Source organism: Siniperca chuatsi, linkage group LG19 (genome assembly GCF_020085105.1).
Source record: "Siniperca chuatsi isolate FFG_IHB_CAS linkage group LG19, ASM2008510v1, whole genome shotgun sequence".
Taxonomy (NCBI): domain Eukaryota; kingdom Metazoa; phylum Chordata; class Actinopteri; order Centrarchiformes; family Sinipercidae; genus Siniperca; species Siniperca chuatsi.
The window spans coordinates 16,596,257-16,623,012 of NC_058060.1; the positions used below are offsets into that span (position 1 = coordinate 16,596,257).

The 26,756-nt window shown below is 38.8% G+C and overlaps 1 protein-coding gene across 2 annotated transcripts in view; it reads left to right on the top strand.

The window, feature by feature from the left end:
- The first annotated feature begins 7,180 nt into the window (after positions 1 to 7,180).
- plod2 (procollagen-lysine, 2-oxoglutarate 5-dioxygenase 2) overlaps positions 7,181 to 26,756 on the top strand; it is a 32,640-nt gene continuing 13,064 nt past the window's right edge. For both annotated transcript variants that reach the window (XM_044176457.1, XM_044176458.1), the window contains exons 1-6: positions 7,181 to 7,657; positions 20,208 to 20,299; positions 21,199 to 21,335; positions 23,653 to 23,816; positions 26,456 to 26,568; positions 26,670 to 26,733. In XM_044176457.1, coding sequence (XP_044032392.1) covers positions 7,555 to 7,657; positions 20,208 to 20,299; positions 21,199 to 21,335; positions 23,653 to 23,816; positions 26,456 to 26,568; positions 26,670 to 26,733 — 673 coding nt within the window. In that variant the 5' untranslated portion in view covers positions 7,181 to 7,554. The remainder of the gene's footprint in view (positions 7,658 to 20,207; positions 20,300 to 21,198; positions 21,336 to 23,652; positions 23,817 to 26,455; positions 26,569 to 26,669; positions 26,734 to 26,756) is intronic.

Sequence of the window (26,756 nt, forward strand, 5' to 3'; positions counted from 1 at the left end):
TTTTTTGCTGCAAAAAATCTGATTTTCAGAGTAATTGATTGGACAGATTACATCCAACATTGGTGTCCTTGAGGGATAACATGAAAAGGGAAATGAGAACATTTAATTTTCTCCCTTTTCAAGTTTTCCATTAACCTGAAGACGTTAACCTTGGGTGTAAGGTACACTCATTTAAAACTGCCTTTTTAAGCTTTTTTTAATCACACGTCAATTAAAAGAGCTACTTTGGATCTGAGTAAAGAGCAAGGCTTGAATAGAGTTTTGACGAACTGCTATGTCTGAGGAACAATAGCATGGACACAGGTCTCTTACATTTACATTTTCACATGAAGACACTGCACTGTCTCAGACTTTATGAAGAACTGAATTTCTGAGTCATGGCAGATACCACATTTTGTGATAATGATAGCTTTTACACATTGCTTGGCATCATTTATAATTTTCTGGAATATATGACGCAGTAGTCAGCGCTATAGTTTTTTAAGCTGTGGTTGGAAAACAATGTGAACTGCGGAGGCATGTACATGGAGGACCAGAGAGGACATGGATAGGGATGATTTCTTTTTCCATTGTCTTGTGATCATGGGAACATTTTTAATCATGCTAGTGGCATGGCTCTAGGGATGGCAATGCCGGTCTGTCTTTCGGTTGGTCTTCAACTTTGGAAATGACTCAGCAACTACTCGTGGATTGTCATGAAATTTGGTACATATATCCAAAGGATGAATCCTACAGGCTTTGGTGATCTTCTGATCTTTCCTCTAGCGGGTCAAAGTTTTTACTTATCCTGAGAAATATCTCAACATCTACTAGAGGGATTGGCACAAACATTTATGTTCCCCTCAGGATGAATTGTAACAATTTTGGTAATCCCTTCACTTTTCGTCTTTCGACCATATACCTGCAAAACTAATGGCAGTCCCATCAACCTCAGCTGTACTTTGTGTTTGGTGGTATTAGCAAATGTTGGCGTGCTAACATGCTAAACTAACATGGTGAATTTGGTAAACATTATACCTGCTAAAGCATGTTAGCATTGTCATTGTGTGTGTGTTAGCATTTTTACATTAGCATTTAGCTCAAAGCCCTGCTGTGCCTCACTGAGCCACTAGCATGGCTGTAAACTCATAGTCCTGTTTAATCATTAACAGTTTCCCATTTTGTGATCAGTCTTCAAGATGACAACATTTTGAAATAAAGATTAAAGTAAAGGAATTTAAATTTAGATATAAAAAAAATTGGGGGGAAATGTGAGCATTGTGCAGCTTTGGCAGGGGTATGTGCTCTCTGAGTGATTTCTATTTTTGTTAACAAGAAATGTTTAGCAATTTTTTCATCTGCATCTGGATCCAGGTCTATGTGCATTAAAAAAACACATAATGATGATGATGGGACACATGCTTGATTTTCATTCCAATAACTGCAGAAGTTCGTAAGAACCTAGCAAAATATGTCCAGTCTTGCAATGTTTAAAATCTATAACAAAAACTAATCACTTGATCCCTGCCCCCACGTTTTTGAGTTAACAAACAAACAAACAAAAGTGAATTTGGAGTATCAGCAATCTACATAAACTGTAACACATAAAGCTATCTTTTAGCTATATCTACATATATTTTTCTCATTTCCTTTGCATCTTTAGGTGCATGGTTGGTACCACACTCTTACTTTTGATCTCACAGTGACCCCACATTTCAGTTAACTTCACTGAGAACTTTCCCCAACTAAAAGTCAGTACAGAAACAGCTGTGGTCTGCAAAGATTAAGGTTTAACTCTGCAGTGTTTTCTTCCTTTTTGAATGGACTGTGGAGACTTCCTTAGAAATCACCCTCTCTAGGGGTATTGTGTAACAGGAGTTAATTTCTGGATTTGTGGGAATTGTGCTGTAACATAATAAGTCAAGAAAATCTCTATATTTGGTATGAATTAAACATCTAGACCACACAGAAGTGATGTCACTGATGTCACTGCAGCAGTGACTTGCTGGCTTAGATGTCCCAGACTGGGAAAAACACAGATGTTTTCTCCAGCTACAGTATGTGGGGTTCTGTTTTGTGCAACATCCCATTTCATTGATTTCCCTTATAATTAATCACATGACAGCTTAGCGTCCCATAAAATGTGTGATAATTTTGCGTTGCATGTCTTTAGAAATGACACAATTGGTTACACAAGTAAATTTGAAGTCTGGGAGTCAGGAGATGCAAACAAGCAACAATGCAAACAACTTTAACATACTTTGCCTCGGTGATTGAAGCAGACATGTCAGTTGGGGCAACTAGCCAGCCATGTGTTGTAATGTGTTTACAGTACTTCTGACAAATTCAGCAGCTGTGGGCTGAGGTTCTTCTATTGTTTGTTTCACTGAATTGCAGGGTTGAAGTATTTGGTGAAAGACCTTAAAATGAATTTTAAACTCGGTTTGTGGTTTTCCGTTATGATAACAAACCATAGTCTTAATGGAAACTCACAGAATAAAAAAAATATATACTCCTGATTACTTTTGGAGCCCACCACACACTGAGAACTAAACAGAGTGTAGTTTGCTCTCTACAGACAGCATACAGTATCTGGAATTTCTAGCATCTGTGCTTTAAACCCACTGTGACAAACAAATGGCTAAAGCAACATCTGTGCAAACGTAGCCTAGGAAAACACCATGTACATACAATCGGGGGAAAGGGAACAGATGCAACATATAAAATGGAGGATGGTTATTTCCTTTTACCCTGGCATTCCTAAGAACAAATCAAAAACTGGAGGCATTTTAGACTTCACTGACACTGTCTTCTAAAAGTGATGCTCATGGCCAACTTATTTGCATTAGCAAATATGTTTTGTAGATTACATTTTTTATTAATAGACTAATGAGGAAACAAAGTATTTAATTTGTTTTACCTACAATACATGCTCATTGGCAATTAAAACATGATTAATGTTCTCACGGATATGTTTAGGCAACTCAAGGCACTTGGTTAAGGTTAGGGAAAGATCATATTTTTTATTAAGTATTAAAAAAGCCAACACAGAGTTGATACATGAGACAGGAAGCTGTGACTTTTTACAATATTTAACCAAAACCTAGTCCTAACAACATGTGGGACACAGGACCCGAATCCGAGGCTATGGTGTCAAAGTCCTGAGCTTTGACCACCCACCCTGGCGCTCCTCCCTGTGACTTCTGGGCAATATAAAGATGTCACCCTTCCTGGACTGGAAAAATCATTGTCAGTGAATGGAGTCCAGGCAACAATTACGTTTTCTCTAAACTGTATTTGGCAAAGCAAATTAGTAGTGGAGAAACATTTTTTAAGGCAATAAGGTGGCACTGGAAGGACAGGATTAATGCAAGGTTGAATCCTCTTCTCCTCAACCTACTTCTGGAACGTTTTGTGGAGACTTGTGGTTTTAACATAGCCACCTAATGATATTCAAATGAAAGGCCAGCAAAATAACTCATTATGTGTAATTTTCAAGGAACACTGCCCAAAACTCCCAGCCTATCCAGTAGAAATGCAAATCAACAGGTTTGCCAACATCTTAAGCTGTGCATTTAATATAATTTGCTGCTTAAATCTTTACGGTAAGACAATAGATGAAAGACATTATCAAAGTGAATTAATCCATATCGAACCTCTTTCCCCTTTTGTGGCCATATTATAAATGTATTTGCTGTGTTAAGCTTCTTTGGTCTTACACTAAATGCAGTGTTGATGAAACCCCTTCTCTTGTCTCCTCCCAGCAACCCCTAGACCACACCCTGGGCCAATTGTTGCCCTGTGGCCTCATAAGTGGGACCAACGTAGACAGAACTGAGCCGGGCATGACGTAAAGATAAATTCTCATGAAGACGAGCTGACTGGGGGAAAGGAGTGCTGCCCTTTCCATTGATCTTGACTAGTAATTAAACTTTCTGTGGAGTGATCAAAGCATTTGGGATAAAAATAAAACCCATTCTTTTACAATCATGGTGCAATTGTGGGTTCTGAAGCAGGGTTTAGGGGACCAAGTGACTCACCAGTGCAATTGCAAAACCATCCGGTTGTACCACCAAAAGAGGGTTACGTCAAAAATAGAGTAGAAAGTAGAAAGAAATCCAAGGTGTGTCCCAACCACTGACAGTTACGTGACTTTGGCTTAGATATTGCCTAAAGCAATATACTGACATAAATGAGAAGTACAACGAATTGTTTTTTAGATTATATGCCTGACATTATTGATGGTAGTCATAAAAAAAAAAATCAGTGAATGAATGGAGGAACAATTTAAGCTGCATTTTCCCATGTGCCCCTTTTCTCATTGAGTTTTTAGTTTTATGGTCAATATTGGACATCTCCTTTACAGTCTACCTCCCTAATGAATCATCTATTTCTTCTTTCATCTTGATTAAATTTAAACAGTGCCTGTAACCCCACAGTCTCCAGTGCTGAAAATAGAGGATGGTCTAGTGTCATCAGGAAGCTGCAACACTGTTTTTTCTTTGACTAATGTAAGGGCAGTGGAGGCTGGAGGCTTGTGTGTTTTATGTAGCACTGAAATAAACCAAAATGAAAAAGCACCTGTGCTATTAAAAGGTTCCACACAGTCTCTGCTCCCTTTTAAGGTTGATAAACAGTTGTATTTAGCTGTATGTCCATGTGTGCTGCTTCCAAAGTTTGCTACCCTCTACTGTGGCCAGGTAGATATAGAGTGAGGATAATTATGTGCAGGTATGCCTCGTTGTCCTGATGAGCTCCTGGCTGTGTACTCCGTCCTCACCCCACTTACCACAGCAGTCTCCCAGCTTCTGCACTCTGTATCTGCCCATTTTGTGTAATTAAATGTAATTTTCTCACCCACACCACATGTATTCCAAATTTAAGTATGCCATTGGTGCCACTGCCACTATCATGAGCACTTAAAACATGGCGCGTTGCTGCAAATCCTGAATTAGAAAAGGTGAAAGACTATGAATAGCCTTATGTTTCTTATAGGCTCTACACTGTATCACATCTCCAAGTACAGGCCTCTGATGGGATATTAAACTGCTCATATAACTTCTGGACATTTTGTCAGGGTGTAATCAAATCCAGAAGACATTTCACTGGCTATTCCAAATGTTTGGTGGGTGTTCAGACTTCAGCCAGTGAATTGAAGCAAGACAAATAGCGCATTCCCTGCACTGCCAAGATCCTGCATGAGGTTCTGTACCACAAACAGTTATATTTTCCAGCTGCAGAGAGTTCCCTCACCAACCCACAGGGCAAAAATCCTGGTTAGATATTTGTCACTGACCTGTTTAATTGCAAATAATAGGATTGATACTTTTGCACATTTGCGTTAACGCTGTGTTGTTTTAACTCAGTTTGTGTTTGTCCGAGTAGGGAGGATTTCCTTTTTTGGTTGAATGCGTTTCTATTTGAGAGACAATTAGACAGCAAGATTCAAAGTGTTAATTTTCTCATGACACTCAGTTTCATAAATGTGCCTGCCCAGCGCTCACTTTAGTGTCAGCTGCATGCTGAAATACTGTAAAAAAGAATGGCTGAAGTCCAAGTCAAGTATGTTGAGTTTTCTGGTATTGCTCTACATTTTCAGGGTTTATCAGGGCCTCACTGGAAAGAAGTAATTTATCTCATAAAAAAAGTTTGGCTTCTACTCCCTCACATTCAAAACCATGAACCCGGTGATATCATTCAGTAAAACAATCTGGACACTGGCAGTCATTGCAACTGCTATGCAAAGTGTTTGCCAGACAGGAATGGTTTGAGCCGGGGGGCAAGTCTGTTACTCCTAATAAGGAATGAGAGACACAAATGAGACAAAGCATTGGTTTCAAGGGCAGCTGAGACACTGGGAGACACAGATACAAGCAGACATTAAATGGAAGCTGGATTTAATGTTTGGTTTCTGTTTTCCTCTTCATTTCTCCATTGTGTGTGTGTGTGTGTACACTGCTGTATGAAAGCAGGAGCAGCTTTAACAACTACAGTATCAGCTAACTGTTTCATATACTGTCAATGGCTAGATGAGGTCATGGGGCTATCTACTGTACCGTATTGAGAAATGCTGGAAATTAGAGCTGAAGTGATTAGTTGGTAATCGGCAGAAAAGATGCCCCAAATTCTCTAGTTCCAGCTTCTCATATGTGATTTTTTTTTGCTGGTTTCTTTGGTCTTTTATTATAGTATACTAAATATTTTTGGGCTTTGGTTAGGCAAAACAAGCAATTTGAAGATGTTACCTTGGGCTCTGGACCTTTCACTATTTTTGGACATTTTAAAGACCAAATGATTAATCAAGGAAATAATCTGCAGTTGCAGCCCCAGCAGTACGTAACTGAGTGCTCAAGTGGTAATTGTACTTTACACGAGTATTTCCGTTTTATCCTACTTTATACCTTTACCCCACTACAATTCCCAGGGAAATATTGTACCACTACATGTGTCTGACATCTATAGTTAGATTAAAATGTTTAGATGAAAAATATGACCGTCTTTAAAAAATATTCTGCATTGGTATATATTTAACTCCTTAAAAAAATATGAGACACTTAAAATGAGCTCCACCTCCACCAACTCCAACATTAAAATGCTGCCTACATGTTAATGCATCAATAATATCATTCTAATAACAAAATATACACATACATTGTACTTCTGATACTTTTAGTACATTTTACAGTTAAAATTTTAAAGGCATGATGGCATTACTATAAACAGAAGTATACTGATGGATATGTACAATAATGAATTGGCCTGGGCAGAACAGTAGTGCAATTAATATAAAGTAGTGCAATTTATGTTAATAGTTAACATTTCTGCTTTAACTTAAGTAAGGGGTCCGAATACATCTTCCATTACTTGTATAGAGGCATTTATAGGGCTGGATAACCCCATATACAGCAGCAGATAAAGCAGGAGCAAATGGACTGTGCTGGATAGTCTATGTGATTTGAAAAAAGGAAATAATTGATTAAAAAAATCACTACATAAGAAATATTGAATAAAACCCTATACAGTATGTTGAACATTACCATATTTAAAATGTGATTTTGTAGTTTTATTCCACGGTTTCCACTAATGAGGCTGAATGAAAAGTCTGCTATGAGCAAGGCGTAGAAGGGGAGTATTGTTGGGTGCTCAGGGGGAGGGGACCAGGGGAGGGATATTTAACAGTCAAACGGCGGTGGGAGGTCAAATACAGCTGTGCTTAGTCACACTTTCACGCAGGACGTCCCACTGTCAGCGGGTGAATACCGTTATCTTTCCCCGTCTCTCTTCATGGGCTGGAGCTTCACCGGGAACCCAAGTGGCCGCAGCTGCAATTAAGGAACCACGCCTGTTGCCCTCTAATTTCCCTGAATTGCACTACTTATACTACCCTTCCGTGGAGCAAAACAGCAGTCTAAAGAGCTGCTCGTCCAGAAAACTAGACTTCATTATTTTACTATCGCGAGATCTTAGCCTACATTAGGACCCTCCAGGGCTGATCCTGACCACTGCTTTCGCGCTGGGAGGCAATAGTCCAGCCGGTCACCCGCACTCTGTCCGGGAACACGCACTATAACAACAATGGAGTACCTCAAGTTTTGTTTTGTGTTTTCATGCTGGCTGAAGTTTGCGAATTCTGTCTACTCTACTGAAACACCTCAAGCTCCTGCGCCTATTCCTAAAGGTAAGCAACGATAAAACTTTTCCTCCTTCATATTGTTTCCCCAAAGTCAAATAGAGCTACAGCCAAATCCTGCCGTCATAATGCACGAAGCTACATCATATCTTATCACTTTTTTTTTTCGTTTGTTTGATCGATATGTTTAGTCACACATCTTCTAGGAGCATTTCATATGCTGATTGTGCAAATAGTGATGATCTCTTTTCGAAGATGTAATTTACCGGCTACATGATGTTGTTGTACATGAGGTGCAGGTTGCATGCCTGTTGCTCCCTGTGTGTGTGAATCTGAATATGTCCAGCGCTGCCTATGTTGGAGAGTAATTATATGACAGTGCTTGTCACAAAATAACCCTCTGCGGTTTGTCACAATCCTGTTTTTATTTCATGTTGTTTGGTAGCATGCAACCCCGAATTTTATATACAGATCCTAGCAGGCCTGTAAAATGTCAGTGCGAGAAATAACTAACCAATTGGAGGCGAGTCTTTGATTGGTTTCACAGGTTTTCCCTTGCTCTGCAGTTAGGAGCAGAACAGTCTTACACTTATTAGCCGGATTTACCGTAGATCATAATGCGGAAGAAATCCATTAGTATTTGATTTGAATAGCAAACAAACAATTATGTGCTTGAGAAGCAGTTGTAAACCTGTTATAATTGAGATTCATGGAGTAGAGCCAAGTACAACCTGCTTGAGTGCTCAGCTGTTGAAACAACCTTTATACTGTACATGTATAGGTCTATGCTCCCCAAAGCAGCCCCCGATGTGCCACAGTTTTATTGACTTGTTTGGGAACCCCTCCCCTTTTAGCGTGTTGCTGTGGCTTAATTGCTCTAAATTGCCCTAAAATCATTTCAGTTAAACACAGCTCTTTTCACAGTAACAGGGCATCTTGTAAAAACCTGCAAACAACAACATAAGTGGATACATATGTTTTTTTTATACCAGTGTTGGTGTTTTAAGTACTGTGGGATTATGTTTAAGTTAAGTCTGGAAATCTGGTACTTTTCTAATGATTCATTTTGCTGGGGGAGGCAGTCTACAATCAGGGAACAACAGCTGCCTTCAGTCTCCACAGGCTCGTTTTGTCCTCTGGTCTGGACTAACTGGGTGTCTTTCACACAGTAGCCACATTAACTTTACAAGGATTAAAATGTTTGCTTATGAAAGCCTCCTCAGTGCTCCTGGGAGGGATTATAGCATGAGGTAAAAGTGACACAGCTTGTTGGGTTGCACACTTAATTTACTAAATCTCTCATGAATCGAATTTGAGGTAAATTAGCAAATGTAAATGAAAACTTTCAGACTTTATATGACCATGCATTTCATTTAATGACATTAGCATGTGATCATATCAAAGTATTTTAACTGGGTTGGGTTTAATTTTGTAAATGCTACTTAGCTCTATTCCCAATATCTAACCAGGTGCCATATTTACAGAGAAAGTTTTAGAGTATATGACGCACTGCCCTTAACTGAAAATGGGATTTTTATATCATGCCACCTTGCTACAATAGTCGAAAGCAGAACAATAGAGGCATTTCAGGTTCAAATAGATTTGATTTCTGTAGGAAAAAGGATAGTCATAAAACATAACATATATAATAAAGTTTGTTGACTTTTTTCAGTTTTTCCCTGTTTGTCATTGCCAAAAGAACATCATGCACAGATGTTTCGGCAAATTAACTTCCTCAGTGTGCAAAATAGCAAAATGTGATCTAGACAGTTTTGAAATTTCTTTATGTGAAATCATTCTTTAACTACTAAAGACATTTTGCTGCACTAAACAAGGCACTGGTGAGTAATTCGACTGACTAAATTAACAGTTTATGTAGTCTAATTCTATGAATAGTTTGCAGTGTTACAGTATCTAATGTTTTTTTGAAGCACAAGCTAAATAGACAAACCCGATACCCAAAACACATTGCATTAGGTAATTACACATTATATGCCAAAGTTTAATATGTAATGCAGAAGTTGATTTTGGTTGAAAATGAGTTCCTCTCATTTTTCTAATCCAAATAGGAACCATTTGTTTTTGACTGGGACATAGTGATAAAACACTCTAGTCCACCAGTTATCAGCCCTTTTGGGGCCTGTCTGGGTCGTAACCTCAGAAACACCTGTGCATTACACATATTATAAGATGTGTTAACAATGTGGAATATCAACTTGATGACTCATGTTTTTCCCCCAAGTTCTCGGTCAAACTGTTTTCTTTTCCTTTCTTTCCTGAAGAAAGAAGGATGCAGAGTATTGTGGTGAAAAGTCATGTAAATAACCTGACGATGTGGTAGGATCATGTTGGGTCTTGGCCACCTGGGCAAAGAATTAAATATTCTTCTTTAGAAGAAGGTCAGATGACGTGTTTTCCACCACGTCAAGAAGTCGTACATATTGTTTTACAGTGACTTTCCTTTTAGGTAGGGCAAGATGCTGGTCGGGGTGACAGGGTAATGCAAAGCAGAAATAGTGGTTAGTAAGGAACCAATAAAAAGGCTACAGAAAAAATGTGCATTTTTTAATCTGCATTTACAGGTAGTATACCGGTATTCATATTTCCTAATTTGTGTTGAATGCCAGCTGTGCGAATAGAGATGTAGGGAGAGTGTTTCTCTGTTGGTTCAGATTCTCCTCCAACTCTTCTCTAAGAGCACAATGCCTCGCCATTGGTTGTAGCACAGACGCGAACGGTGAGGTTCAGCAGTGAAAAGGCACAGTGGAAGAAGTAGGAATGCAGAGCTCTGCCCATTTCTCACCTATGTGCACCTGGTCAGTCACTGTGAACAGTGGATGTGGCTGTTGGAAAGTTACAAAAACTGGGCAGCGTAGACCCCCACTGTCCAGCCATCTGAAAGGAGCCTTTCACTTATGTCTGACCGACTGTGTGAACAGCAGTTCTGACAGAGTATATATTGGATTGAATGTGTAGTTCTTATGCTGTGAGTCTAAGTCACTGCATATCTCTCTTTTATACAACTGGCTGCTAATCCAAGACTGAAGAGTTTGCTACAACACATAAACCCTCATTCATTCATTCATTTGAGTTGCTTTCAGAGTCATTTCATAATATTGGTGTCACAATAATTAAAACAGACAAGTTTCAGCAAACCACCCCAACTATTAACCTCTGTCAGGCATTCTAATGAAAACAAAGTTTCAAAGCAAAAGCTAACAAGCTCTAAAGGAGATCTGTTTTATATCAACAATATTTTACAGAGATGTTGACATTATTTACTTGGAAACAACTTTTGTATTCCTGACAGTTACTTGGACATATTTCTTGGTGTGTGTGTGTGTGTGTGTGTGTGTGTGTGTGTGTGTGTGTGTGTGTGTGTGAAATTAAGATAAACACCATTATTCAGTATGATCTGGTCTGCTCCACTGTCCCATGGAATAGGCATCTTTAGATTTCCCAGACATCACTGACGTGTCAGCAGGGAGCATTTTATAGAGAAGAAAAGGAAACTCCACCTCAAGTTGTCCATGCCTTATATACTGCATAATAGTGCTCTCTATTGCCTGTAATTCCAGTATAACAAACTAACAAACCCTGTTGGCAGGCCAAGCCTGCAATCATGTCTTAGAACATTGTCACTATATCACCACAAGGTCAGTTCTGTGCCTCCTTTTCAGCCAACTATGTGTTGTGTTGTCTGCTTTTTCACTCTGTCTCTTTTTTTCTGGTAAATGTCAAATAGATATGAACAGAAGGATATCAAGCTGACAGTTCCCATGATGCAAAAAGGTCCTCTTAAGCAGAACTGAAAAAAAAAAGACATTTCAGGTTGTCAGGACTATGTTTATTTTACAGTTTTCTCATTGTTCTACCTAGTGAGTCATTTAAATGATGATGATTTAAATGTCTGATAGTGGGAACTGATCACCTGCTGATCTTTGGCAAGAGCTATTTTGGCTGAATCTTGTGGTGATTGGGTGTACTGTTGAAATTGCCACGTACTATTCAAACTTGTAGAACTGTGTTTTAAATTGTAGTCATTAGTAGTTGTCAAGATATTACAGATACTGAAATATAATATTTACTGTAACATACCATTGTAGTATAGGTTTTAAAAGGAGAGAAATGGCTACAGGTAAATGAGACTATCACAGTAAAAAATCCATGTACAATTGTCAGAAGTAGGCAGGACCAAAACCGGGAAACTTGCCCTTGGTCGAATCACAATACTGGAGAGAAAACAACACAGACATTTACTTTTATGAAAGTTATTTCTAGGTTATTTCTATAAGTGAGTGTTTAAGTAATTGATAAACTAACAAAGTAGGTATTCTAGTAGCAAAATCTGAAAGTACAGCCTTTATTCTGTCTATTTATGAGCCAGCGATTTCAGTTTATATTTACTGATCATTGAAGCCTGTTAAAATAAATCAGCTATCTGAGAAGAACATGCAGGTGCCAAACTATGCACTTTGGGAGCAGCTCACTGCTTATCTTTAAAGCATTTTCAATCCGCTTTCCATGTAGAGAAACAGGAGTCATTTCTAGGTAACAGCATGTGGTTGTACATTAAAATGCATGGCTCATATCCCCTTTGCAGCAAATATTATCAAAATATAACAGCTCATAAAATTGTGTTCTGCTTTCCACTTACAGTAATTTCAGCACAAAAATAAATCAATGAATTGATTAAAGCACAGTGTTTAAACTGAAATTGCTAACCTCTAAGTGCATTATGTTGAATTAAACTAGGTGCGTCAACAATGAAGGATTTAAAGCTCTACAGTGACACAATGACAGTCCTTACTGTAATAATTTCTCCTGACAAGAGCAGTGCATGACATAAACCAGATGAAATTAGTTATTTTTTTTCTACATTATAGTTGTTTTTGTAGGGTAAAATAAATAAGCTATTCTTGATTCAAAATGACATATGAGGAGACTACAAAATTGTTTCCTGGCCCAATGCTGGTGACATCATGCCACATAAGGCTGAAGTGCCTGTGGTTTGAAATGTGTAATTGAAAACACAGCCTTTTTCTGTGGATGCACTACACGGCTCTTGTATGGAAATGGTGTGTTTTGTCAATTATGGTGACTTTGAAACGTCACTAGAAAATAAACTCTATTTTAGTTATGGAGAGCTAAAATAATGTCCAACTAACCAACCTGTGTGCATTGGGTTTTCCAGTAACTCAAATTTGACTACTGCTAATTACAAACACATGTAGCAAAAGTGGTATTTTTTAGGCGAAAAGGAATGTCTGTATGTCTAGGGGCTCCAGGCTTTTAGATATCAAAAGTGCTACTTCTGTGCCAAAGCTGCTTGTGGTTACATCAAATTCTAATGAATTCTAGAGCTGGAAAACCTTACTACTAGTAACTGTAGGTTGGGTAGTGTGCTTCTATGTTTAGCTGAAGGCTGAGAAATTAATGTATGGCAGAGTTACATATGTGAAGACTTAGTTAAAGAAATGTATTTGTCTAAAAAGACAAGATTAATTGATTTTTGTGTCTATTTATCCTTCTTATATGCATCCACATCCAGTTCCAAACACAGAGTCTACAGATGTGTTCAAGAAATCTTTGTGCAGATCTCCTTCCTTAAGCTGCCAGTATGCTTCATCAGAACTGCTTGTTATGGTCAGATAACTAACCCTCCCCGCATTCCTTTCCAATGTCAGAATTTGGGGGGGCTGTGTCCGAACATTTCTGTAACTTTCCGAAACCGACATTCATATCCACTTTACACAGTGATTAGCCAGCTGTGCGGAGGTCTCAAAAGGAGTCAGGGTTTGAACTTGTCTTTTTAGCTCTCTTTTTTCATGATTTACACAACTATTCTATCACTTTTCATGTGTACAACCGAGTGCAACACTATGAATCCCTTCCAGGAGAGACTGTCTGAAAACGTGCGTTGTTGTACCCATATTTAAATGAATCGCCTCTCTATGACAGCCGGCTTTTCACTCTGCCTTCGAGTGTGGCCGTTCTGAACAGATATAAACACATTTGATTTCCAGCGTGGTCGGACAATAGAGTACGAACTTTCTTTTCTAACGTAACCCAGCCCTTAGACCTTAAAGCTGCTATGATTGATATTTAAGAATATATCAAATGGCAATGTGAAAACAATGTGAAAGGGGTTGCTCGTAGTGATGTATCTACAGGGAATTATACCCGAATCTGCAGCTCCCCTCGGCTTTACAGATCTCATTGTTTAGCCGTCAGGCTCGCAACTTCAAACTACTGTTTTGATGAACGTAGTGGAGCATTAAGCAGCTAAAGAGCCAGACATTTCCCTCAGGAGTTGGTAGAGACCAAAAACAGAGCTGAAAGAGAATATTGGACTTACATTCACCAGGTGGCCAGAAACGTGACTCCAAATGAATGATAATGTTGCTCTGTATCTGCTGGATGGTTAATAAGCAACTGTTTGCTAACAAGTTCATCTTATCAACTTAAAAGGTGATGATGTGTCAGTGTTGTGTTCACAATCTGTTTCTGCTGCCCCCAAGTGGCCAAAAAATTCATTTATTAGAGGTTTAATAATGGCATAATGCCTTTCTGAACTACTGGTACTACTAATAGCAGTAGTCATGTCTTATTTTACAGCTGGATCAAATGCACCGTTGCACTGATGGTCAGATTAACACCTTCCTGGTTCCATCTGTGACCCAATATCCCAGTAGCAGCACCATTTGAATGTGATTATTTTTTTCAATAAAGTGAACAATTAATCCAAGTAATGAAACAGTTCCTAAACTAAAGTATAAGTAGTGCCAGAGTTAAGTAACCTTTACAGCACAAAAGAATATGACACTTGCCTTTCATCTTTTGCAAAAATGGATTTAAACGACACAGAGGAATGTTATGCAGGTCACCATGGACAGAGATAAGCTCTGTTTCTGCTCTGACTTAGCCAGTTTCATTATTTCAGGTGCAGGAAAGAAACATACTGTTAAATTACATTTCATATTAGTTAACAGAAACTAACAATCAGGTCTAGAAAGCACACAAAACAGAAGCAGAATGGAAAGATTCACAAGAGGTTTTTTAAAGACAGTTGCATCAGGCTTTTCAGGAGGGTGCTCATCCTCAGGAATGCTCTCTAGGTTCAGGAATGGCACATTGGGTTGCACCCAAGAAGTAGAATTAAGCATCACTGTATAATCCTTGCATGAAAGTCTGAATCAGGTCTGATTTGACTGTAAGCTATCCTTTTTTATTTTCCCGCATTTTCCCCCATCTCCCCCATAGTTTCTTGCTTTATCTGGAGATTAAAGGTAGGCTCAGTCAAATAGATGCAAGAACAAAGGAATGTGGGCTATTAACTGAACTATTGCACTTTCCTGATCATTTTGGTGAGCTTTTAGGTGAACAGTGAACACTGCTTATTTACGTGGATGACCAAAATAGAAAGTACAGGGGTTTGTGTTCACTGGCCAGGAGTGGCTTGTCAAAGAGGAAATATCCTGTTATCCTTATGTTCGAGGCTAGGGCACATTCCCACGATACCACTTTCCGTTCTGCAAGAAATGCTTACTTAAGCTTAGCCCCAGCCAGTGAGTCAGAACTTTTTCTCATCGAAGTGTGAAAGTTTACCTAGACGGCAGAGCCCCATGTGGTACAGAAAGAGTTAGAGGGAAAGACCACTTGGCGTCCATGCCTTTCTTGGAGAAGAGTTACAGCAGCACTGTCTGAGCTACATTCCTCTCCTTCCGTGGGCTGTTCATACAGAACTGACATGAGAGTGTGCTGTGTTAACTCTGACTAGACACTCATCCTCCAAAATTGCGGCTGTCTAAAAACCTCTCCTTTTGAGTTGCCATCTGTCCCTCAGCTGTGCTTTATTATTATTGTGATTATGGTGTTTACATAAAAAATACATAAAAGGACTGGACAACTGGCCCAGGAATCAATGTTATAGTTAGATTGGAAGGTAGATTTGTACGTGTTGTCCTTAAACGATTATTGTTTTCTCTCCTTGGGGACTAATGTGAACAATGACAAACATGCACGTGCAATGTGGACAAGACATCCTCACTAACAGAAAATAATATACAGTCTAAATGTTGCATTAAAATGGCAAATACCCAGATTGGTCTTGAGACTTCTTACACTATTTCTAAATTGTAGGCAAAGATAAATCAAGTGAGACATTTTGGCTAGACCAGATGAGTGACTGAATTATTACTTCTAATAAGGTACCAGGTAACCAATCCGTTGAAGAGGTTAAAAATGTTATGTTAGGTGATGTGCATTTTCTAGATGTTGTGACCAGTTAATTAACATGAACTGCAGACTCCTCATCTCCTTTATTATATTACGTTGTACAATCAATCCTCTATAAGTTTCAGACAACATCTGAAAGAGTGATCCCTTTACATACAGTGGTGTGAAAAAGTGTTTCCCCCCTTCCTGATTTCTTATTTTTTTTGCATGTTTGTCACACCTAAATGTTTCAGATCATCAAACAAATTTAAATATTAGTCAAAGATAACACAAGTAAACACAAAATGCAGTTTTTAAATGAAGGTTTATTAAGGGAAAACAAAATCCAAACCTACATGGCCCTGTGTGAAAAAGTGATTGCCCCACCTGTTAAAACATAACTTAACTGTGGTTTATCACACCTGAGTTCAATTTCTCTAGCCACACCCAGGCCTGATTATTGCCACACCTGTTCTCAATCAAGAAATCACTTAAATAGGACCTGCCTGACAAAGTGAAGTAGACCAAAAGATCTTCAAAAGCTAGACATCATTCCGTGATCCAAAGAAATTCAGGAACAAATGAGAAAATGATCAAAATTACTTCAAGAGTGCAGCAACGACTCATCCAAGAGGTCACACACCGATGTGACACAGAGGAAAAAGACCCCACAACAACATCCAAACAACTGCAGGCCTCACTTGCCTCAGTTAAAGTCAGTGTTCATGACTCCACCATATGAAAGAGACTGGGCAAGAATGGCCTGCATGGCAGAGTTCCAAGACGAAAACCACTGCTGAGAAAAAAGAACATTAAGGCTCATCTCATTTTTGCCAGAAAACATCTTGATGATCCCCAAGACTTTTGGGAAAATACTCTGTGGACTGACGAAACAAAAGGTGAACTCTTTGGAAGGTGTGTATCCCATTACATCTGGCGTAAAAGTAACACCGCATTTCAGAAAAAGAACATCATACCAACAGTAACATATGGTGGTAGTAGTGTGATGGTCTGGAGCTGTTTTGCTGCTTCGGGACCTGGAAGACTTGCTGTGATAAATGGAACCATGAATTCTGCTGTATACCAAAAACTCCTGAAGGAGAATGTCCGGCCATCTGTTCGTGACCTCAAGCTAAAGCGAACTTGGGTTCTGCAGCAGGACAATGATCCAAAACACACCAGCAAGTCCACCTCTGAATGGCTGAAGAACAACAACCAGTTAAAGGTTAAGGGGTAATCACTATTTCACACAGAGCCATGTAGGTTTGGATTTTGTATAAACCTTCATTTTAAAAACTGCATTTTGTGTTTACTTGTGTTATCTCTGACTAATATTTAAATTTGTTTGATCTGAAACATTTAAGTGTGACAAACATGCAAAAAAAAATTAGGAAGGGGGCAAACACTTTTTCACACCACTGTATGTTTTAGGTGTGCAAAAGGATGTGCTATCAGACTGGGGTTACTTTTAACTATGGTGAACAGGGAGGAGCAGGAAATACAACAAATTTTAGCTGTGTGATGACATAAAGTATAGGTAAAAGTCAGTTTGAAAAACTGCTACTTTTCAGCATAATATGGATACATCAACACTTTAAGTGTGCAAGACTTTAGCCTGTGATCCATAGTTAGATTGTACCATACTGATTACAAAAGAATTACCAGGTAAATGATAGAAAGCTGAAAGTCTGGATTTAAAGCAGCCTTTTGACAACCCCAAGTTTAATGTAATATAAAAAATAGATAAATCACCTTGGCTTGGCATGGAATTGGCAGATCATTATTCTTCCCTAGGCACTTTGTGTTGTATTTGGAGACAATAATATCCAGCCAAGGTTTCCAGCCATAGTTCACGCGAGGCCACTGTGAATTCTAAGGGATTTCTTTTCCACCAGGAATTGTGTATGGAAAAGTCAGGTACAATGGCCCTTCTGAACAACAAATTTAATGTAGGAAATAAAAGTGTCTGTCTCATCTCTTTTAAATCAGAGGTGGTTTTCATCCCCAGGCTGTACTTAAGTGGGAGCTTGCTTGTTGTGATACACTCATGTGGCCAGCAGGAGGAAAGTGTGTGGTTCCATAAGGTCAGGGCAAAGTCACAATAGGTAATAGGTGTAAGCTGTCAGCCTATTTCTTCCTGATGGGAAATGTCTCCCTGACATCACAGGCAAGTCAGTGTTTTTGTTTTCAATATGTGTGCTAAAGCACAGGCAAAAGCACAGCTCTTAATCGTTTATTGTTTAGGAAATCGAGTCATGCTAGCTGAATAGAGCAGGGATCACAACATGCAGCTCACCACTGGCTTTCATTGCACAAATACTAACAAAGCTACTGGGTATGAATTCAGATTTTATGGGAACATAAAAATGAATTGAGATCATTGCAAAGAGAAATACAAAACATGTGTCCTGGCTGTAATCACAGCATTATGAAATACAGAATTTTCATGGAAGTTTCCAAATATTGCCAAAAAATCCCAGCAGAAAATACTTTAGGTGCCAGTATACTCTATTTCAGCTATATCCAACTATTTGTGGCACGTTTTGTGTGTGCAACACTATGAATGACTTCTAGGACAGACTGTCTTAAAGTGTGCGCCGTTATCCCCGTATTTAAACAAAATATTACCAAAAAAACTTAGACTTGCCCAAGATTTGCTTCACACAGCAAAAAGAAGAAAACAAGTCTAGTTTGATTTATAGCACATCTTTTTGCCAAACGAACTGGTCTTCATGCATGCACATATTGCATTTTGCATACCTAATTGCCTGACATGGTCTTAAGTTTTGCCAGCGTTATAGTTTGGTGTACGAAAATAGGAAGCATGTAAACCTCTCCTGTAACCATTAAAATCACTTGTTTTATAGAGCTGCATGGAAAATGTATTTCTCAAATGTGGAAGACACCATCCCCTCTCTGCACTATGCTTGATCATCCTCTACCTTCAAGCCAAGAACAAGAACAGGGACACACTTGTGGCTCATAAAAGGCATCCCTTCCCTCTATGCGGTGCTTTATTTGAAACTCACATTGTTCTGAATCTACCCAGTTCTTTGCTATGTCACCTGATGCTGTTATGTTAGAGGCAGGCAGGGAACGATTTCCAACCTGTAACCGGACCTCTGTGTCAGACGAGTACTGGAATGGCTATTACAGCGATGACAGGGCCACAGGCTAGACTGGGATGAGAGAATGGCTAAGTCACATTGACAGGAAATGGTTGGACAAGGAGCCTGCTTGTAATGTACTTTAGTGTGGATGAGTGGGTGGGAAGCGGGTAATTTTGATTTTGCCAAATAATGCTTTAGAATATGACATAGGCGGATGTCACAAGTATTTTCAATGTCCATAGCACTGATTGTCCGGTACGTTGTACAGATCATTTTTGATTCCCATGGCCTTTTTAAGGATTTGTTTATATCCCTGTTGCAACTTTCGCCTTCCATGGCAACCATTGTGGGTTTGTATGACCACTCAGTTCGGGTGAGGGCCCTCATATGTTCTCTTTCACACTTGAAATCTTACTTGCCTGTGTCCAATAAATAATTTACAAGGGTTTAGTGAAACATAGTGCTATATATTAAATAGAAAGCAGATTGGCTCTCGAAACATGAAAAGCAGGATTAGTATTCAAGTGGTCTTATAAAACCTTATTAAAGTATCATTAACTTTTTGGTGCCCTGACTCCCTTCTAGCTTAGGACAATATTTTGCACATTTTGAAATTATCTTTTGGAAGCTGGAAATGAATGAGATCCAGGCTACTTCCTTCCTTGCCTCACAATCACAGATTGCAGTCTTTCTAATCAAGGCCAACCCCCAGAAACATAATAGAACAATTTAGTCTGCCTCTCTCTAGCTTCACATGAGGCTATGGTACTAATTTGTATTTGGTCTAACCCTTCCTTAAACCTCAGACGTCAGCACTCATGGCCACTGGAAATGTCTTGGAGGTTTGTGGGAGTTCTTTTAACCCAAGAAGAAAGAAATTATTAAGTCCATGTTTAAAAATATGCTTCTGTTTTTGAATCAAATCAAAACTACAGTAGACATTCCTAATATGAGATGTAGGTTTAGGCTGCTAAACCAAAGAAGTTACCAGTTTGTTGACAGTGGTCTGAGCTTTACAAGGAACTTGGTTCACAAAAGTGGGAATCTCAGTACTTAAATATAAGCATTGAATAATCTGTGGATATCCTTCAATGGAAACCAAGATTTTGTAATAAAATGCTCTAAATTCACAACTCAAAATGTCAGAATTTTCAGCTGCAAGAGTAAATCTCCACATCCCTATAATTTGGTTGGCAAAAAATATGTGATGACTTTAAAAGTCACATAAGTAAGGTTGTTGAAATTTGAATTTGTTTTTCTTTCTTTTTCAGAAAAATTGCTCATCCTAACTGTTGCAACAGAGGAAACAGATGGCTTTCGCCGCTTTATGCAGTCTGCAAACTATTTCAACTACACTGTGAAGGTAAGATTGTCTTCTCATATTCTAAAATGATATCCATAAATGTGCAGTTTCTCCCAGCTAACAATGGAAAAACATCAATCTTAAAGGGACACTCCTCAATGTGGGTCCAGAATTCCCCTCTGTGGTTTCAGTCAGAGATAGCGCACCGCCCACATTTGCATGGTCCTGCCTCTCTATGTGACCCTTCTGCAACAGTTTGCATTCCATCTCCTGCAGACACATGCTTGCAAGCAACTTTGCTAGCCTTTTTAGGCCCTTCAAGATGATTCGAGTTAATGTTGTCAATTTCCGGTTGTTCTTTGCTTAGTTATATTGTTCCTTCAGCCTTGTGCACTCATCTCTGTACAGTAAACCTAATGGCATGACAGTTGACTACAACTCAGGTGTTACCTCAGTATCGCAGGTAACTCGGCCCATCTGAATTATCAGTATGAAGCTGCCTTAAACTCACTTTTCTACATCTCCCACTACAGCTGAGTGCTTTTTTCATTCACAGTTGTGTGAAGTGAGATTGTGTGAAAACTTACACACAGAAATTTATAAAATGTGTCATTCTGGGTGAAAAAAAAATTGGCAATAGGGTAACATAATTGCCCTATTTTCCAAGGCAGCTTCTTTAATCTATTGTCTTGAATCAAGTGTACTTTTTTATATTAGAGGACACATCTTACTCTTCTTGGAAATTTCTTGCATATTGGAAAACAAGTGAAAGTTTTCCTCCCACTGGCAGAATTCCTAACTGGATTTGAGACATAAAAAAAATTAAGATTGAAAAATGAGTGAAGGACTTGTGAAGATGGACATTTTTACAGTGCTGCTGGGCTGCCTTCTGGTGAAGTTTGGTGTCAAGACAGTTCATGTTGGGCTCTACAACTTGTCCTTCATGTGTTCTGTCTCAGGTATTAGGAATGGGAGAAGCATGGAAGGGTGGTGACGTGGGTCGTTCTATCGGTGGAGGGCAAAAAGTCAGACTACTGAAGGAGGCCATGGAGGCTCTGGCTGACCAGGAGGATCTTGTTGTCCTTTCCGTGGATAGGTATGTTGACAAACAGAGATTTTTTTTTAGCTTTTTTAGTTTTATTTAGCTTTACATGACAGTATGATTTTACCATTTTCATGACCAACAGTACCGTTCCTTTGTAGTCTGACTCAAAGCCTAAATTAATCCTTGTTCAGTAATCCACTGCAAAAGGATTATTTGAATATTCACTGACTATCTTCCCTGAAATCGAGATATTGCCAAGAGATATATTACTTTAAAACACTGTAGAGAAGTGAAGTTCCTCATTCTGATTCCATATGTTTGCAGCCAACAAGTATAAAACGAAGAAAAAGGATTAAATTTGTTATTAATTTTGTCTTTGCCTGCGTGTGTTAACTTTTCTTAACGATGTTCAGTTTCTACCCAAACATCAGTTTGATGCTTTGTTCGAGCTTTGTTCTGATTTAGCTTTGATTTGAAATATAAAACATATCCATAGCAAGAAAGGGATGCAAAACACCTTTAATTGCTGTGTAGATCTATGAATTAGAAATTCAACTAATTTTCACAATCACAGACTGTAATAATTGCTTTAAAAGTGATGCCTCCTCAGTGAGAGGTGTTTCTGCACATTTATGTAGCACTAAACCACCCTCCACTCATTCATGTAAAGGCATTATTATAGAGCATGAGCAAATATACTAGGAGAGTAATTTTCACATGCAGGTAGCTAAATTATGACTTTTCAAGGCCAATGGAAAGTTTTACTGAGTTAATGTGTGTGGTTTAGAATAATGACAGCTTTGTAGGCCATATTTCCTCAAATAGAGCAGAAGATGATAATACTTACTGCACCATGTCACATGAATAATGTTAGCTATAATTGCTGTGCAAAGTTGTCACACCCTTGAAACAGGTAATTGGAATGTGTTTTTTTTCTGTTAGAGGAAATGATTGTAGTGTAAGATACTGTATCTGCACTTCACAGAATATGAGGCATTCAAAATGTGTTCAAATCCTGCTGGACCACCTTGGCTGTTTTGACAGTTTCTGCTTCTGATTCAGTCACAGCGTTGAAATTGAAATTCATTCACTGTGTTGTTGAGCTTCTGAGTGTGGGCTGAATTCCCAAACTGAAAAGAAAACGATTGCATGCAATTCAAAGGCCAAATACCTTAAATTGAGACCACAATTGCCATTCACAGCCAGAACGTTGTGCGTGAGTTGGCTATACATCAGTCGCTCTATGCACATTTGGAATTGGCAGAAATGTGTGTACTGATGACTTTTGGGCTTTAGAATGGAAATTTTAACCAATTAGGGAAGTTACTATATTTCCAAACACCACACCTTTGTAATGCTAGTATAAAAATTAAAAGGTGGTGGTTCCCACTTTTAAATTCATGAGGTATGTTTCCTCTCACTGGTGCACACCACTTGTAGATACGTTTCTCCTGTTTGGTGAGTGACATGCAGAATATAAACACTACGGTGTTCCAAACACAGTATGAAGTGTATTGCGCATGATTAAACATAGATTTTAAACATTGGCTTTTAGTGTTCTTTCTTAATTCCATAAAGAGGACACACATTACATGCAGTGGGACATTCAATGCAGCTTTTAACACAACCTTGGTTTCTGCCTTCCAAGCTATTGATTGAATTCACCTGGTAACTCGGGTGTAGATGAGTCTTCTAATTAAATGGATTCTGAGTACAAAAAGATAAAAACCACTATGATCCACAATGATCTCACAGTATTTTAGTGTTGAGTTATGCTTTAAAACCAAGTCAAAATATCAATTAAATTCAGTTTTATTTATAAAACTGCGCAGACTCTGGCACCAAATGATGTCATGGATCACGTAGGGATATTTTGGCTTAATTTTTGTACAGTGGGAGGAAGTGGAGATGCGTCGTCCATCTTTATATACAGTCTATGGTTATGACTCACACCTCAAAGTGAGAAGAAACATTAGGAGTTTCCACGTCCTAAAATATCTGCTCTTTAAACAAGTCACCACCAGCCCATGTAAAGGGTTACGCACTTTTTCCTCTGTCACAGAACTCTAGGCCATGCATGAATCAGCACATTTTGTGTGTTTTTCTGTGTTAATGTCTGGCAAAGCGGGACTCTTTTGGAAACACCTTACAGTACAATCCAGAAATGCCTGCCTGTACAAATGCCCACTCGTGAAGAATGTCGACTGTTTACATTTTGATGTATATCTATCTCAAGCAAGTAGAAGCCTAGGTTGTGTGTCAGATGCAAGATAAAACATACTTGTTTAAAAAAACTGTCAGTCTGCCCCTAAAGGGAAAAAAGAATGATAATGATCTGTTGTATTTCATCTTCACTCCTCCCTTTTAGCTATGATCTTATCTTTGCTGGGGGACCAGAAGAGATTCTCAGGAAGTTCCAGCAAGCCAATCACAAAGTGCTTTTTGCTGCAGAGGGACTGATATGGCCAGATAAGCGACTAGCTGACAAGTACCCCTCAATCCGCAGCGGCAAGCGCTACCTCAACTCTGGAGGTGGGTTCCAAAACTTCAAAATATGCATGAAGTGCAGAAATGTTTTGACCTATTGAATCCTCTCTGTCATGGCTGACATGATGCTGTGTTAACCCTTTGTGTGGATAATTCAAAGGTGTCCCTCAACTGCTCAACTATCAGGTGACAAAAAGTAGATGTTAAAGTGTCACCCATGACATATTCCTACATCTCTTTAAAGAGGAACTCCACACTGATTTTTATTTTTTTACGCTGTACACATAATGACATAGATTCTTGTTGGCATGCAGGTCATAGGTTCTAACAAACCACATATTGTGGGTAAAAACAGCTCAAAATTAGCTTGTATGTGTATGCTTGGATTTAAAAGTTTGGTTCAGCTGAATTCTGTGGCCCCACCCTAACCATGAGGAAATAGGCAAGATTCTGAGGTCAATTATGTATGTTGACCCACGACTCACGCTAAACGCATGTATAGGCAACCCAAAGTGTATTTTTACACATCGATTTTCTTCCGTTTCACATGTGTAAATACAGTGACTGTGTGTTGGGCTCTGTGAGCTGCCAAAACGTGGGTGACATACACTCAAGAATGAATAATCCCAATTTAGTGTGATAGTTATCTGTGTGGGCCAATATGGGACAATGCAAAAAAAACAAAACTATTTACATTATCTGAAGATAATATTATGATCAGTGAAGCAATGGTTGTTGCTTCACAAACTAAAAGTTGTTTAAATGATAACCATTTCGTTCATGTTATGTGCATAGCAATTTTATGTTGAGGTAGACTAGTGTTTGAGTAACCTGGTTGTAAACCAATAACTTCTATGGGTGCGCTTGGGTTTATACATTCCACCATCTACTGTCAAACTTTGAAGACTTGCAGGCCTAGTTGGAATTCAGGGGGCTAAGCAGCAGTGCACCCTCAGTGTTATTTGTTTAAAGAGTGGTGGAGCGACTTCAAGGAAGGCCAACAGACTGGTGTTAGTTTTAAAATATAAAACCGCTGGACTTTTATTATTATCTCTTGCTGTAAAATGGAAGTATATTTTCCTTGTAAACTGGCTGCTTGAAAGTATTTTCTGTCCTAGTGAACAGGAGGAGACAGAAGCCCATTCATGTGAATATTAACTGCATACTTTGTTCCTTTTCAACCCTTTTTTACTCTAGATTTTCTAGTAATTGCCCTGCACAATTTTGCATTGGCAGGCATCTACATCACATATGAAGATGTTTCTAGGCATAATGTGACCTCAAGTACACAAAAGATGCTGAATGAGGGGAAAAAAAGGCCGGACATTTTGTAACAAAGCAGCAGTAATAGTATGTTCTCATGCATATACAGTATGTTCTCATGTATAATCACCATGGCATGGCCAGCTGCATCCTGTCAGTTCTTCAGGACACTGAATTACTACTTTCCCTGTGGTCATCAGTCTGGTCTGACCTCCCATATTGGAGCCTAGCTGCCTCAGACTGATCAGAGACTGTTTTTAGCACTCATTGTCATTGACATGACATGTGGATTTGTCTTGGCCCCCAGAATGTGCCACAGTTTGTATAAAATTGCAGGTTTTGTTTGTGTTCCGACGTCTACCGCCCAGATGACCATTGGGGAATGTTTTATAGCATCTGGACACACACTACTGTGTCACAGGGAGTACAGTGTTTCGGGGATGGAATCAAGATACAATAGGGTTGTGTTTGTGTGTGGCTGTGTGTGTTTATTTAAGTATATTAAATCTACTCACTAACAAAACTAATAATAGATGAAACAAGGAACCTAAAACCAATGGGGGGTTTATTAATAAGAGTTGCAAGAGCTGTATATGAAACACTTTTCATAAATTTTCAACAGACAAAGTCAAAATAGACACATATCATGTGTCAATTAAATTCTATTGTCCCAAGTACATGTTTTCTTTCTTGCAACTTTGTAGTCAGAAAACACAGTATGCAATATTCTAGCAGAGCTGTGCAAAACAGTGAGTTTTTCCAAAAGGATTGGGTTAAAAAGGCATGCATGGGATTGGTTGATTTTAAAGCCATCATTTTGTGGATAAGCTACCGAAAATATGATTTGCATAAAATGTCATGATTTTCTTTTAACTTTTTCTCATCCCTGCCATTTAGATTATGTCATGTCTATCCATCGACTTGTTTACAGTGCTAAGGCTTTTTTTTAAAATGATGGGATGCAAAACGCCACACACCAACAACATAGCCAAACCCTGCAATCTTTTACTGTGGTCAATGTCATTGAGCAAGAGAAGGAAAAAGCGGAGACAGGGGAAAACTGGAGTAGAGATTGCCACGAGAATGTACATTTAGAGAGGGTGTGAGATTCTTAGCACATACTGTTCTAGAAGTAAGTTGTGGGACAGTTATACATATAGCTTACAGCTTTCTACTGCCCATTATTGCACTCCTTTCTAGAGAAAGTCCCTGCCCATTTCTTGTGTGCTTGGGATTATTGCCAAAAATCACACTTTGTGTAAGGCGTTCAAGCTTCCTAGAGTGAAGTCTTTAGACCAAGGAGCCAGCAGATACAATATAATTGTCACCAACAGTCTGCAAGTTGTATATGACCTTGTAAACGTCTCTCAGCCCTATACTTTACCACTGGATATGGGTTTCACACTGTTTATTACTTGCAGGTATAATCGGTTACGCCCCATACATAAACAGAATTGTTTCACAGTGGAATCTCCATGACAATGACGATGACCAGCTCTTCTACACTAAAATATACTTGGATCCTTTACAGCGAGTAGGTATCTTGTGTCAACGTCAACACTTAATGTGAAAATATATCCATACAAAACAAATCTTGGATGGCTAAGAAACTCTCTGTGTTTTCATGTCTTTCAGGAAACTCTCAACATGACTTTGGACCACAAGTGCCAGATTTTCCAGAACCTGAATGGGGCAGTTGGTGAGAAATCACAGAAACTGAGT